Source organism: Artibeus jamaicensis, unplaced genomic scaffold (genome assembly GCF_021234435.1).
Source record: "Artibeus jamaicensis isolate MK-2021 breed Jamaican fruit bat unplaced genomic scaffold, CSHL_Jam_final contig_718, whole genome shotgun sequence".
NCBI classification, from domain to species: domain Eukaryota; kingdom Metazoa; phylum Chordata; class Mammalia; order Chiroptera; family Phyllostomidae; genus Artibeus; species Artibeus jamaicensis.
This window is the reverse complement of record NW_026521936.1, coordinates 1,253,892-1,270,618: the sequence shown is the minus strand read 5'-3', so window position 1 is coordinate 1,270,618 and position 16,727 is coordinate 1,253,892. Positions and strand designations below refer to the sequence as shown.

At 42.4% G+C, this 16,727-nt stretch overlaps 1 protein-coding gene across 1 annotated transcript in view; it reads right to left on the bottom strand.

The window, feature by feature from the left end:
* The window catches only part of CNTNAP2 (contactin associated protein 2), a 1,645,556-nt gene that overhangs the window by 854,646 nt on the left and 774,183 nt on the right, over window positions 1-16,727 (bottom strand). Inside the window, exons 6-8 of the mRNA XM_053671916.1 lie at window positions 14,100-14,284; window positions 7,989-8,132; window positions 5,993-6,257 (exon numbers count right to left, since the gene is read on the bottom strand). Of these exons, the coding sequence (XP_053527891.1) occupies window positions 5,993-6,257; window positions 7,989-8,132; window positions 14,100-14,284 (594 nt within the window). The remainder of the gene's footprint in view (window positions 1-5,992; window positions 6,258-7,988; window positions 8,133-14,099; window positions 14,285-16,727) is intronic.

Here is a 16,727-nt window from a genome sequence, read left to right as displayed (position 1 = left end):
CTGTATTAGCTTCAGGTGTAGGGCATGGTGGTTAGACAATCACACACTTTACAAAGCGATCCCCTCTGGTATTCCTAGTACCCCAATGGCCCAGACATAGTTCTTGCAGTGTTACTGACTGTATTCCCTGTACTGTAGTTTACATCCCCATGACTATTCTGTAACTACCGATTTGTACTTCTTAATCCCTTCACCTCTCTCGCCCGTCCCCAAAGCCTGCTGCCCTGACAATTGTCAGCCTGTTCTCTGTTCGACAAGTCTGTTTCTGTTCCGTTTGTGTTTGTTCCTCAAGTTCCCCATATAAGTGAGATCACATGGACACTATCTTTCTCTGCCTGGCTTATTTCACTTGGCGCCCTACCCAGTAGGTCAGCCCTTTAACTTACGGGAAACAGTGGGCCCCTGGGCAAAGCTGCTCCTGTGTCCTCCCTTCTCTCGTTTGAGAAGTAGCTTCAACTACATCCAAAGATTAAGTTCCGGGTTCCTGAGCTGTGTTCTTTGCTAGTTAGTCAGTCTCCTAGTTAGTGTGTGGTAGTGACGTTTGATGTTTTTTTTTCTTTTTGACTACTTTATCTGTATAATAAACTGAAGTTTTTAAAACACAAGAGGTACCTTTGCTCAGTGGATTGAATGCTGGCCTGTGAAACAAAGGGTCACAAGTTCAATTCCCAGTCTGGGCACATGTCTGGGTTTCGGGCCAGGTTCCCAGTAGGGGGCGAGCAAGAGGCAACCACACACTCATGTTTCTCTTCCTCTCTTTCTCCCTCCCTTCCCCTCTCTCTAAAAAGAAATAAATAAAAATCTTAAAAATAAAATGAGATGTTCTCAATGGGAGTTTTAATTTCCACTTTATGTACCTATGTTTACCAGACTCTAGCTTCTACTTGCCATTTTTAAAAATTATTATACACACAGTATTTATACACACACACAGAATCGTATTTATTTATCTTCCCTGAGAAAGGCATAGGCTATTTAAAAAGACCCAGAAGCCTTGTAGAAAGTAGAGTGGATATAGTATCCTGGAGTGTGATTATAAATTAAAATGTCCCCTTTTCTTCAGAAAGAGCAAGTCAATATCTAATCTCACAAAGCTCACCCCCAGCCTCTCTTCCCTTCATGCTGGAACACAATGCTTCTACTGGTGTGAAGCAAAAATGCGCAGGCACGTGCTGAAGTATAATTAAAGGTACATTTCCACTCAGCTTGCGTGGCCACAAGGTAGCCACTTCAGGAACTGAAATATAATAACAAGTCACCTAGGTGAAGCTACCTGGGAGCAATGCACTATGAACCCAAATGCTTTTGACTTGGTACCATGTGGCTCTCACAGCCAGTCTATCTGTGAACTTGAGAGAATAAAATAAGCAAACTGTGCTGTAGAAACATCCATGGTTATTTATATTTATATATGCCTAATATATCTCCTCTATGTATAGTAAGAGGAGATATGCTCTTCTGGAACAAATCTTGATTCCTGATGAAAATGAACACAGGGTTCTGTGAATCAACCTTTGTTACTCCTCACCTTCCCTCTAAGCATCTACACCCATGTTTTGCCTTCTGCACACCTTAAAATGATACATTTCCAAGTTTTTCTTGAACATCTCCTATATCTACAAGTCCATCCAGGAATGAGGAAATATAAAAATTAACGTTGGGTACTTTTAAAAATGTACATGAAGATTATTTGGAAAGAATGGGATTTGTATTCACTGATTCCTCACTAAGAGAGAACATAAAATCTGTTGTTCTTTGATAGTTAGCAATAGTTTCAAGGCAAAATGCCTTTATATATGAATTCTTCTATCCACGTTTCTCTCTCTCTACCTATCCTTAAAAAAAAGCTGTCTGAAAAGCAAGCTATTAGAGCAGAATTAGCTGTGATTAAGCTTAATGTTTTCTCTTAACTATTTTTCTTAACTTCAGAGACAATACTCATTTCTAGTGATCGACTCGGTGTTGTGGAACAAGGCTATCCATACTCGAATCAATTAATTTTTAACCCATTTCAGGCATGCGACACTGCGTTTTCTTTTTCTCAATAAACAAGTAAAACATAAGCAGTAGTGTTCCAAGCTAGACTTTTCTTTCCTTACGCGATGAAAAAATAACCTCATGAAGCATGCAAGCATTGAACTTTTAAATTGGAATTAAGTCATTCTCTAAAATATCAATGTGCTAACTAACTGCATTTTCAAATGTTCGTCAAATCAAGACGAGAGACACTCTAATTGCTTAGGAGAGACAGCACCGTGAGCAACCTCAGGAAAACGCATTTACTGAGACCAAACCGAGTCACAAAAAGCGAAGAAAAAGTCTCCTCTTCGTGCTATGGTCTGAATGTCTGTGTCCCCAAATTCCCATACACTTGGCCCTTGAACAATATAGGGGTTCCGGGCACCAATCCCCCCAATGAAATAAAAAATGCAGTGCGGATAACTTTTATTCCCCCCAAAATGTAACTGCTAAGAGCCTACTGTTGACTAGAAGCCTTACTGATAGCACAAACATTTGACTCACACATATTTGGTCTGTTATATGTATTATATGCTGTCTTCTTGCAATAAAATAAGTGAGAGGAAAGAAACTGTTATTTTAAAAAATCATAAGGAAGAGAAAATGCATTTACATTATTTATTGGGGAAGAAAAATCCATGTTGTTCCACGGTCAACTGCATTGCTATCGTAAGGGCCAGTGGGGGGCCTCAGAAGGTGATCAGGTCATGGGGATGGAGTTCTCATCAATGGTACAAAAGAGACATCACAGAGGTCCCTGGAACCCTTCCACCAGGTAAGGACACAGGCACCAGCCCCTGGTTTACAACCTGGAAAACAGCCGCCGCCAGAATTTGCCCATCCTCCTGCCATGAACTTGGTTTCCCATCCTCCTGCCATGAACTTGGTCTCCCAGCCTCCTGGGTTATGAGAAATACATGTCTCTCTGCTTTGGTATTTTATTACAGCGGCCCCAGACAATGAAGGCACCTTCCCTTCACACACCCAAACGGAACCCAAGGCTCACAGAGCAATAATAAAACAAGATCACGAAAGATTCTCTTTGGACGTAGAAATACGAACGAAGGTGGTGTTTGCTGCGTGCAGGTCCCCGATGCAGGGAGGATGCTGAAAAGGCACCCTGACATCAAAGCAATGTCTGCACAAACAAAGCAAGGAGGTATGAGCACTTCAGCCTGCCAACCGTTGATTTAGGAGGCCGCAGACGCCCACTGGTTTTGCTGAAAGGCTTTGTTTGCATGGATAGAAGTTGATTTCTTTTTCAATAGGCGAGAAAGGTCATTAATAGCATTAATTTTCCCTCCACTACATAAATGCTGAATCACGTTTTATGATCTTATTAATATGGGCAGACTGCAACTTTAGATTAGTATGGCACACCTCTATTTGTAAGTCAGCGGCATCAAATTGAGGCAGTTTATTAGAAAAATCTTATTTCCAGTGGTAGGTAGGTAGGGTTTTTTTTTTTGGCTATCCATCAGATAGTAATACACATGTAATACTTTTCTTCTACCATTATAATTTGTTCCTGAAAGATTTGGTTTTCCAACATAAAGTGATGAAGTAAATGCCCCCAGGGAACTAGAAATTTTAAAAATCCCTCCTCCAATGGAGAAGGCAAACCTGTGGGTCAGTATTTTCCAAACTATGGGTCACAACTTGGTTTTTAGATCATGAAATCATTCCGTGGACCATGGCAATTTTTTAACGGAAAAAAGAAAACATCCAAATTATTAGAGTACATCTAAAGTAAATTTCTTTTTCTAAATTAGTTATTATTTTCTCACTGTGGCTTACTTACACTAACTTGCTTTTCTATTTAATTGAACTTGGTACAATGAATTAAAATACAGATGAAAATTATCTTCTGTGGACTCTGTGTTTGTAGAGTGAATGTAGTTGTCACACTGGATTCTTCTCTTTCTTTTAATTTTGAATAAACACAGGATACACCTTCTTACAATGTTTGTGTATCTACTTACCTACTAAAATTTCTCAAACTTGAGAATGGTATCTGATGAGATCTCACTTTCCACTACATGTATAAGAAGAAAACAGGAAATATTTGAGACATTAAGGTATTTTCATTATAATAAATGAGACTACGGAAATATATTTAATACCAATTTCCCTTAATTTGCATGGATTCTTGGCTAAACTGACACAGATTTCTGCAGTCTAATTTTATCATAGTAGAGAAATTGTGTGAAGCTAATCTATTAAGGTAGATTAGTTGGTAAATACGGGGTTTCTTCATTCTTTATTTTGGAATAAACAGTTTAAATTAGAGCAGAGCACCTTGGAATCCTAGAATAGACCAAATTCAATTAGTGTTTACTGATCACTGCTTTTCCGAACCTGGTCTCCCCCTCGCAACGGTTCCAGGAAGTTGGGTTTGTTAAGGGCACAGCAGGAGGGAGGCCTCGGTGCTTGTTTTTATTGTGTCTAATCACTGGAAACGAATCATTAATCATAACAGAATGCAGTGAGTTTTCCAACTGTGGTAAATATTTATATGTGCCTTTGTGGTACATGTTATTCCGATCTCCCCAGATATTTTCTATTTGCTCTAAATCTCCCCAAGCAAATTTGTACTGGGAAGTCGTGATAAAATACGGCTGATCAATCATTTTGACTCTGAACATTCGGGGAGAAAGCAAAACCAAACAAAGCAAAAACAGAAAAAGGAAATCGCTAGATAGGTCACGACAGCCTTCATTTCAGGGACGCCTCTCGGAGAACAGTTCCTACATCTTCCTTGAATTTTTTTCAGTAACAGCGCACACAGCCGTGCCGAGTGGAAACACAAAGCCTGTTTACAGAGAGGACCCGTATCCATCAGCACGAGATATTCTGGTAGTGGACACCTGTCCGGAGGACCAACTGTGCTGAACCAGACGGACACTCCCAATAACACATCTCCTGTTGTCGGTGCCGAGCTACACGCCGGAGACAGACGAGGCATGGCCACTGCCCCCACGGAGGGGAAGTGACATGAACACAAATAATGTGGCGGGTGAGGGGCAGGGTCACACATGTGGTGTCACCAGGGAATGAGCCGGGAATGCCTGGACTCGGCCAGAGGTCACGGCAGCTGAGCACTTGACCGTGACCTTCCTCTCGTGTTTTGCCCATCTGTACAATGCACTCACAAATACTAGTTTTCTCTCTGTCTTCTAAGTCGTCCTCCATACAATAAACACAGAGACAGCAAGGGACATCTGGAGGAACTGCGTGAAACTTTTACTGTGTATCATTCAACTACGGGACTTATCGGTCCCGCATCATGTCCAATTTTTCTCTCAGAACATCTCACGCTGCAGTTCCACTTTCTCTGCGCCACATCACTCAACGAATATTCCGAGGCTGCTGAGTCTGTTCAGATAACGCTACAGAAGCCTCAGTTGATCATGCCACTATGGTGTCAAGTTTAAAAATCACCCTACTCAGTTGATACACACATCTCGTCCTCATCTTTGTCTGCTTTCTCCCCTTGCAATTTGCATACGTTTAGCAAAATCACTTTGGAGTTCTGATTCATGCAGTTCAGTAGACCTCTGAAGTCATAATTAAATTACTATCATCCTATTACTACTAATAAAAGATATCTGATGTCTGTGAAGTCAAAAGGCACCAGATACTATTATGTTAATGTAACTAAACATTCTTTTGAAACATAAAATATTCACGGAAAGGAATACCAATTTCTGTATTGAATTTAGGCGAAATAGAAGACGTTCTATTTTGAGACAGTCTCAACCGACTTTTCTTCTCGCACCTCCCGCACCCTCTAAATAAGGTCCAAGCTCCCCTCATTTTATCAGCACTCAGGGCAACCAAGAAAGAAGCTCGAAAGTCTGGATTCAGCTGTAACCACCAGCGAGTAACACCAACCAAGCAGAAGGAAATAAACGCAATGCGCAGAAATCGCCTCGGCCGTCCCTGACGCAAGTGTCAAAGCAACGTCACTGACCTGAGGAAATATCTATCTGGCTCATCTTGGTCTGCGTGACGTTGATGTGGACGCCGACCTTGCTCTCGGTGAGGTCGATCTCCACGTTGCCCAAGTCGTCGGCGAAGTGACTGAAAAGCAGGAGGCCGCTGGGGTTCCAGGTCCGGAACTGGAAGCTGACCGCGAACAGGTCCTGGTGGAGCCGCCCGGGCACCTCCAGGTAGCTGGTGGCGTTGAAAAAGACGGGCACCGTGGAGGGCTCCACGCAGGAGAAGCTCAGGTTTCCCTGTGAAACACAAGGGCCTTTTTGAGCAAAGCGCAGGATGAAATAAGCAGCCAGGTCAGAGGGCAGATAGAGCTGCGGTTCTACAGGTTCCAAAGCGGCCCTTTGCCTGTGCCAAGCTCCCACACACAGCAGTCAGCAGGGGCATCCCGTGGCATGAATCCACTTGGGACTGTGTCCCCAAGAGGCTGTGGAATGTGCCCATCAAGTGGAGGGGGACAACACAAGCCCACTGCATCGTGAAATTGAGAGACCGGCAGCCTGCTGTGATGGGCTGGCCAGCGGACGGGCCGTGCATCTCTGAGAGCTGGAGGGTGGGCCACTGGGCTTTCTGAAGACAGCCAAGAGAGGCTGCTCACCTGCCCCTCCTAACAGCGCATCTTCCAGGGAGGAGACGTCCCTGCCTTCCATTGGGTGTCCTATTCAAATGTTTGTTGATATACTCCTCTGGTCTCAGTGGGGACTATGGTCATTTGGTTGCTGTTGAATAAGCTGATATCATGGGGCAAATAACCTTGGGTTTTATATCCATACCTGTCTATGAATATTAACTATTTGGCATGAGCCTAACTGTGATTATTTCAGGTTATTTTGCTATTCAATACAAAATCCCATTTAAATTTTCATGAACTATGCTTACATCCTAATGAATTAGTGTTTATGGAAACTGTTTAGTCACCAGGGGGTGAGACCCCAGGCTCGAATGTGGGGTGGGGAGATCATCCGAGCTCCTTCACACACAGCACCTGCTGCCAGGAACCGTCAGGTGTGTGGGTCTCTGGAATGCCGGACTCACCCAGACAACATTCTGGGGTGATGTGGCTGCTGCCCAGAGAACACACATACTGGATTTTTACTTTAAATCCTCACCAAGGAAATATTTATTGATTTGAGAAAAAAAAGGAAGGGAGAGAGAGCGAGAAACACCCATTGTTTGCCTCTCATACCTGCCCTGATCTGGGCTCGAACCTGCTACCTAGGTATGTGCCCAGAGCGGGGATCAAACCTGTCACCTTTTGGTGTATGGGACAATGCTCCAGCCACCTGAGCCACTTCTCCAGGGCACACAACATGTTGAAATTGATATTTTTCAATAATCCTGAGCAGTGTCACAGGGAGACAGGGATGCCAGAGTGTCCTTTGATTTTTTGGTCTCTTCCTTGACACAGGTAAACCTAGAAGCTACTCACACTGAAGCCGGAAGACACACAGCAGGCTGCTAGGTGACAGAGTCCCCTGTCCTGTGGTGGCCAATCCTTATTCGGCCATATTGTATTTGATGTGTTTAGAATCATGACAAAAGTGCCTTTACTTCTATATTTGGATGAATTATCTCTGCAAACATGGAAGCAACTATAATAAAACTCCTGGTTTTAACACTTTTCAAATAGTAAATCCCACTATGTGTGACGAGACCTTTGGAACCAGGATGGTGACAATTTAAGTTCAGCACACCCCCCTTACAGAAGGATGTCTGCCCTTCCGAATGAAGGGACCCAGAAACACTGAGGCTAAAATGCTATGCCCCTTCTGAATGAAACTCACTGTCCAGTTCTGGCTAATTCAACCCAAGCACTGGGGTCGAGTCTCAGAGTTCACCCAGTACCAACACATCCAGCAGTTCTACAGTCAGTCTGACACTGTTGGGCCCTGCACCAGCGTGAGGGAAAATGCTACGATGCTGTTGTGCGATACTCCACAGGACACGAACGCTCAGGGGGTCAGGAATCTCACCACGTTGGAGGGCTCCAGCTTCTTCCTTCTCGCGAGATCCGTGATGTTGATGCCGTTGTAGTTGATGCCTTCCATGCAGCCTTTGAAATTCTTTCGACTGCTGGAGCTCGGCTTCCCAGAAAAAGGGACGCCTCCAAAGGTTATCTGTGAGGAAAAAACATGCCAACAGTCACGCTGTATTCGACTATAAAGGAAAATAACATTCACAGTAAGTGAGACAAAACCATTCACACGGGACAGGCCTGTTATATTTACATCCACCGATATACAGAGTCCAGCACAAACAACGCCCCTTTTTGATTACGAAATCTTTTTATTACAAACTCATAAGCACACAATTCTGTAACATAAGAATATCACACTCAAGCACACCCTAGGACATTTTAGGTGAGATGTTCAAATTCAAACTATACATGATTACACTCTATTATTTATTACCCTACCAACCACACTCAAGCCGGCCTCACTTCTGCGGGACCCTGTACACAAAGGTTTTCCAGTCTCCAAAATCTGGTGCATATAAATTTGTGTTGTTATTGAACTGAATAACAGTGTCATTAATTCTGGCAATTAGATTATAACTGGAACAAGAAAACTGCAACAGTCCCTTGCGTTTGTGCTACCCAAAAGGCAATTTATAAATTTTCCTGAGAATGTCTCAAAACATTTCCCACAGCAAACATATTTGATTAAGTAATATTAAAAATAATTTTTGTGTTTATCCTTCAAAGACACACTATCAATAAATGCCTCTAGTCTTCAGGAGATAACCAGCACTAATATATAAGTTAATAAAAGTGTAGCCAAAAGCAAGGAATATTGTATTTTCCTGACATAAACTAACTATAGTCTAATGACCATTAAAGTAAAAAATTCATTAGACTTGCGGTGAACACAGACAATAGTTCATTCAGTCCCATTACTGTATTGATGAGGAACATCTTCAAAGTTGGTGGCTGGAACTTGAGAAGTGCAGGTTTAAAGATATTATAGGCCTTCCAAACTCTAAGGAATAAGACTAATATTTCTTCCTGTGACCCTCTAGCTACTATTGCCCGTAAAAAGAGTACTTTTTCATACATCTTTGGTCAAGTGACAGTATTGTAATACCATGTTTATATAACACAAAATTATACAGCATTGCCAATGATGACATTTACTGCTAATAATGAAAAAGTAGTGTGTGGTTCTACTAATCAGAGCTGTAACATCAAGATATATAATGTAGACGTTATGTGTGTTTGCCATTATCATTCAATGCTACCATTAGGAATTTTTCTTAGAAAGCTTTGAAAATGAAAGCGATAGGTAAGGCAGTTTTAAATGTCAAGGCTGCATGTTTGATACATCAGGCAGAGATCTTTCTAGAAGGCCATTGGATGATCGTGTTCCATTATTTAGCATCCTGGCATTTTATATGCCTAATTTGATTTAGGGGGAAAGAATCAGAAATTAAGGATGGTTCATGAGATAATACAGGAAAAAAACACCTCACCTAATAAAAGAAAAAAATGATGGTTAGCTATATATCATTTATCAGAAAGTTTATATGTAGAAAGGAAAGGGGGACACTGAGACTGCATTGAAAAATTAGAAAACCACAAGAGGAAAAAATAGAGAATAACTAAAATAATAGCATGACTGAAGAAATATTTTCAAGTGCCACTGAACTGAACTTATTAGGAACCTGTAGGTATAGGTATACCTCCTACCACAGGGAAGAATGGCTGGTACGAAAACGGAGTGTTGCATTTCCTATCCGTAACTTACTTGACCAGTCCCGCCCCAGTTGATGGTAACGAGATCCCCTGTTCCTGATGCCGTGCGGCACCGCATTTTGAATGACAGAACTAAACCCTAGTTTAGCGTGCTTGTTCTGCTCTTTCTCCCCGTGCACAGTTTGCCTAGGGGTCCTTTCCCTTTGGGAGGATGGCACAGACACTCCTCTGGGACTCTTCTGTCAGCAGCTGGTGGCATGTGCCCCGCATCCTGGGAGGTGCCCGGGTGAGGAATCACCACCTCAGTTTACCAGACTGCTCACCTCTAAGAGACTTGGGTTCAAATCCCAATTCCTAATGCAACCAATTGTGTGTTAATGTAACTAATCACTTCTTTCTCGTTATGTATTCTCACCAGTAAAATAAAGTGACTGGACCACAAAGTACTTTCTAATATTGTAATTATTCTGATAGTAAAAACTGTTGCAGTTCTTAAACATCAGATAGTTATATGACTCAAATGACTGACTTATCACGGATATTGCCATTCGGTGATAACCGTGACTTTGAAAACTAACTGCGTTCACCATCTTGTTAACTACCATGGGTTTACTGCTAATAATGAAAAAGTAGCGTGTAGTTCTACTAATCAGAGTTGTAAGAGCAAGATATATCATCTAGACATTATGTGTGCCAGACAACAAGGTATCTCTAAGTGTCCTTCCTCCCCACCTTCTTTTGGGCAAAAATTTGCTTTCCAGATCCACACATTGCTCCCTTGCCGATGTATGGTGTTTACCAGCTTCTCTGAAGCAAGTTTCAGTCTCGGGAGGTTTAAGTAAAAGGGCTGTGAGTGGCTCCGAGGGCTAGAACTGAAACGCCCTTCCTTTGCTCTCTCTCCTTCCCGCCGGCTGGCGTGCAACATGGGCGGGAGGAGCCAAGTCCAGGGATGTGCAGTGGGGATGGAGGGGCAGCAAGAGAACAGTGGGCGGAGCCTTGGTGACCAGGGTGCTGCCATCTGAGCCCAGGGCTACCTGCCTGGGGGCTCCTTTTACAGGAAAGAGGAAAATCAGAATTGTGACTGATATAACTGGTGGCTTCTGTGCCTTTCTGTTGCCTCTTCACATAGCCTGACAGTAAATGTTCTATTACACTCATTTTATAGGAAAGGAGTAAGACTTTTCCACTGGGGCACCCTCGGTAAAGGGCAAAAGGCAACTCAAACCCAGGTTTTTTCACTCCAGTTGGAGTCCAGGCAATGGATTCTCCCCACACTCCTAGGCAGGTCCCTGAGTGGACAAGGGGAAGCTATCCTCTCCTTTCCAAGAAGAGGTGTAGTGTGGGTACAAAGGCAAGGGCCTCACACCCCACGTGGTGTATCCTGGGATTTAGCCGACAGAGAGCAAGAAGCCAGGCCACACACCAGTCTGCTGTCCTGCCTTCTGATGCCATTGGCTGAGAGGAGGAAGACTGGTAGGTACACCTGTGTGTCCTGCACCCTTCTCAGGTGACCATGAACCTGGCAGCTTGACTGCAAATGGTGCCTGGCTTTCTCTGTGGCGTAAAGGGGCCACAGAGAGGTGAGGGAGGTGAACTCTTAAACACAGTCACCAGCAAAAAAAGAAATTCCCAGGTGGAGTTACATCTCCATGATTTCTATTGTTTCTCCTGTGATGCGCATCTCTGGGAATGGTGAGGGGAGAGATTTAAGTCACCCTAGTGGTGGTGTGTTGATCCCCGCTCCTACTGGCCCATGAGCACGACTGTTGAAGCATTACAAATTAAATGATGTAAGGTTTAAGTGAAAGAAATAACATTAAACAAAACATAAAGCTCAGAACGCATCTCTACATTTTCCTATCATGCACGTTCCCGAAGTTATTTATAGTTATTATGTCTACATGATGGCAATACTGCATATGTGCTCTTTGGCCCCAGTCCATGGCATAGAGCTCCCTAAAACCTTGACATTTCCTAAGTGACAGGAGTGTTTCTGTCATTCGTAAGAAGCCCCTTTTGAGGTTTGAGTCTAGTTACTATGTGGATGGATGAAGGAGACATGTGCAAACACACTGAGACCGACTCTACTGTAGAACCATCACCTTCTTCAAACAAATAAGCAAGAAGAACCCCTCTGTATGGAGATGAACGTGTAGAAAACACAAAGGCAGGCCAACCACTTGCTTGTAGCTCCTGACAGTAACTGCAGTATCTAACAGGACAGTAGTCAGCAGCTTTACAAAGAGAAGTAAGGTGAGTCTGTGCTGATTCTTAGTGAATGTCAATGTCTTCCTAGCATCTCTAACAAAGACGTCCCAGGCACTTCGGTCCACAGATGAGGATCTCAGACGTGGTCCTGTATGCTGACCAGCTGCAAAGTGTCCACGAAACCGCCGACCCTGTCTGGTAAGCATTGTGTGTGTGAACACCCGTAGATTTCCCACTGACTCGCATGGGGCTGTGACCACCAATGTTGCTGGGACCCCAAAGTTTTAATTCTGCCTTTTTAAAAACTGGAATTGTGTTTCTTACTGCTAATGTTCTACGATTCCTCATCTCTTCTATAGTACATCAAAGTGTATTAAAGGGGAATGAATTACTCATCTTTACCTTCTCTCAAAAAGTGGGAGAGTAAGTCACATCAGCCAGGGATTGTACAAATTTAGAGAAGATAAAATTATCAGGTATTTTCCTTTCGACAATACATTTTGCTTTAAAGAGGCTGTTTTTTTTTTTTTTGGAGAAGCAATTATTTCCTGAATATGTTTAACTTATTTTAATATTAGTAAAGTCTTTAATCAGGGTCTATACGGCATTTTCTATTTCCTATTCTTATTTAGAAATATATGTAGTATGCCGATAGTGTAGGAAATTTAGAAACTACTTAAACATATAAGAAAATAGAAAACACCATTGTAAGTCCTGACTTTTCCACTTCTTATTTTAGGGCACATATATTCCACACTTTAAAAAACGTATATAAATACATAGATAAAACCCATATATATGCATACGTGTATATCTGAAATTTTAAAACTGGGGCCAAGGCACCCTGTGGGGACATAGCGCACTTCTCGGGGCCCTTCAGTGTGTTTCCCATTTTAAAAAGGAACAGCAATGATTGGTATCTTTTGGCCAAACTGTGATGGACAGTGGCTGGCAGTGATCCACTCTTCCAACGTCCTGCTTCTTAGCTTTTGCGGGGGCCCCGCCCTGGTGAAGCTGGGATGTGGGTCATTGCTCAGATAAAAACAGTGGCCCCGTGAAAGTTAACAGCAGAACAGGAGATGAGGGTGGCGGCGTCAACTCGGATTCCAAAGCCCAGCATTGGCACACACATCCCTTCAGGGCATAATTGTCATTGTGAGAGCAAAGTAAAACTATGGTGTGTTCTTTCATTGAATGTGCATTTTTTTCCCCAAATGGCTACCGAGTTCTTAGGGCATGAACACCTTTAAGTTGTTTGGTTCGAACTACATTGGAGGGGTTGAGGGCAGCGGTGGAAAATTAGTAAGACACCAAGGGTCCCGTGAATTAAGAAAGTTTGGAAACCTCTGGCTGATTAATATTTCATCCTGTTTATTTTCTTGATATGCTCTGGTTGTTCTTTCAGCATTATCCCTTTATCTTAGTATGCATTACGCTGTGATAAATGTGTTTTTACGGAACTCATTCCTATATGTGATTAACAGTTTTGGATGTAGTTAATGCTGAATTGCTCTCAAAATAATTCATTTAAAAGCCCGACATGCCTATCAGTATATTATGAGAATGTATCATTTTTTACTAGACCAAGATCATTGATTTTTTAAAAATCTTTGATCATTTGGAAAGGAAAATATCCTCTTCCTTTTTTATGTATGATTTCTTTAAATTAGCCTAAATCTTAATTTCTTTAGTGACAATTATATCTGAGAAAATAGAACTTGTCAAAAGAACTACTAGTCAAATTTATGAATGACCTAATATAAATCAGAACTCACAATTCCTCATTTAATACTTTGTAATAAATATTAGGCAATACTTTGTATATAATACTGTATATTATCAAGTAAAGCATGTAATTTATATTCTAATTAATGACCAAGGAAAATATTATAACTTAAATTTATTGAGGACTTGTTAAAAGATCCTGAAAATGTGATAGATGGCCCTTTCTCTTCACATTCTTACTTTGGTGCTAACATTTTAAAAACATTTCAAGTATTTATTACCACAATTTGAGAAGTGAATAAAATGACCTATATTCGTAAACTGGGTTCTGAAGTCGTCCGTTCATTTTTCTTTGGAGAGTCAGATGGAAAGCTGGCAGGGAGGCACCTCATTCTCAGCCGCCTGGCAGCAGCCCCCAGACCCGCCCCCGCCCCGCCCCCCGCCCCGCCCCCCGGCCCACCTCGTAGTCCAGGTCCAGGTAGTCGAACTCCCCGTTGGTGCGGAAGTGCTGCACGCTCCTGTCCAGGGTGAGGTCGATGCTCCGGCCCTGGCGCTCGATGACCACCGAGTGCCAGTGGTGGTCGTCCAGCAGGCTTCCCGTCGTCACGGACGTGTGGCCGTAGATGGGGCCGAGCTGGTTGCTTCCTGGGTCACAGGGTGGAAGAGAAACAAGGCGATGAGGCCTCGGCTCTGAGACCTTTGATCAGACACCAGGGGCTGATGCGCTGTCTGCTGAAGTCTCCGGAGGAAAACCAGCGCGGGACTATTCTTCAAAACAGTTCTACGCTCAACGCACGTAAAAGCTAGTCAAGATGTAAAGGTCTGTACCCTTAAAAAATAACGAGCTTTTAAAAAGTATTAGGTTTTAAAATGTTATTGATTGATTGATTTGAGAGAGAGAAACATAGATTTGTTCCACTTATTCATGTATTCATTGGGTGCTCCCTGTATGTGTCGTGACTAGGGATCGAACCCACCACCTTGGAGTATTGGAAGGATGCTCCAAACAACTGAGCTACCTGCCAGGGCCTAGGCTCCTTTTAAAGTCAGTGTCCTGTGAGCTCTGGCACCAGAGGGCCTGGGTTCTGATGCTCTGTAATTCTGAGCAAGCTGACAGCTTCTCTGGGCCACTGTTTCTTCAGATGCAAAAAAGGGAAAATGGTGTTTGCTTTCTAAGGCTGCCACGGGGATCCCATTACTGAGTACGTGCAAAGAACTCAGCACACTTTCTGGCATATAGTGAACATTCGTGAAATGGTACCTGTTAACTATCTTTCATTACTGAGGTGGATGTTGTTCTTTGAAAATATAGCATGCCACCTTTCCAGTTTTCTCTCTCCAAATGCCATAATCTTAAGCACAATGTAACATTTAATGACATGGAAAATTTACACTAGTTATACCTATAATAGAAGCCTGCAAAAATATGGAGGGCAGTATGCTAGCTGCAGCGAGGCAGTCAGAAAAAGATGAGTACCATACGATCTCACTTACGGGTGGGAGCTAGTGAATAAAACAAAGTAGAGACAGACTCATGGACACTGAGAACAGACTGACAGCTGTCAGAGGGGAAGGCTCTAGGGGCTTGGGGAGAAGGGAGAAGAAATTAAGACATGAACAACAGCATGCTGATTATGAGGAGGGAAGGGGGGTGGGGGAGGCAGAAGAGGAACAGGGGGGTAAGCAGTGGGGGGAGGAGACTTGACTAGGGGTGATGAACATACAATACACTGATGATGCATCGCAGAATTGTGTAGCTGAAACCTCTGTCGTGTTATTAACCCATGTCGTCCCAATAATTTTTTTTTAAGTAACAAAGAGAAGCAACACCCGCCATTGGTACACACAGCCTAGTTGAGCAGGGTGAGTTCACTCTGCTTTCTGTGGCATGTGCATTACACATGGACGTTTTCTTCTGCGCTTGATCAAAAGTGGTCACGGTGTGAAAACGAGCTGTGCCAGTTGCTAAATGGTAATGGATAGATTTCAAGTGAAATACTATGATTTTGGTTGAGATTAAAAGTAGCTGTATAGGGAGTAGTCAATCACTAATAAGTGATGACTTTGGAAGAATCTGAGAATAAAGCTTTTCTGGAAAAACATCTATGGCATTAATCTAGTTTTGAAATAACATCTCCATTGTAATAAGGCTATAAATAAGACTGGAAGGCTGTGAGAATCCAAAATGTTTAATAAGATCATCTCTGGAAGCTGTTCATATATTTTATACCATTTTCTATTTTGTCTAATGAAAGACTGATTTGTATGGTCAGGCAAAACTAAATGCTATGAAAACAGGATATTGTTTCAGAATAAATAGCAGCATAGAAATAACAGAAACTCAGGACTGACAAATGAAACTATTTCCTTTTTCTCACATTTAAGATGCTCCTGATGCCCACACTGGATGTTTTTTAAGGGATTTCCTAGGTCCAATTTTCTTCCTCCTGGAGGTGAACTAGAATGTGATGACCGTGTGTGAATGTGGCAGGCGGGGGGAGAAGAAAAGAAGGAAGAAATCTAGGTGAAAGGCTACTCTCGGTTCTATTCAAGTATTTAGATCAGAAGATGAAGCAGCCACCAGGTGTGTGTGATGTCTGGGTAACAGCATTAAGGAGCAACAGTGGATGAGGGACTGAGTGTCTATGGCTGTCATACATTCCAGTCAGTCGGTAAAGGTCTATACGTAAAATGCTTTCCAGAGAAATGGTGAAATGGTACTGTTGTTTTTATTTTTTTTTGCGAGGTCACATGATCAGTGACTTGTCTCAGAAGAGTAATGGAATGTCCCACTTTTCTGAAAGCACGATGGCTCCATACGTGTTAGCTTTCTTAGAAAAAGGAGAAAGGATTGAAGAAATAAACCTTTGAAGATACAATCCAATTGCTGTGTGTGTGTATTCTGAACAACGACTTACATTTTTGTTTTCTGAGTTTCTCTCCCTCATTCCTCCTTTCTAACTTCAACTTCTTTCCCACTAAATTTATTCGGTTAATAAAATTATGCAGGTTTCAAGTGTACAGTTCCATGATACCTCATTTGCATATCATGTCTTAACTTCTATGGGATCACCCTTCAAAAATTATT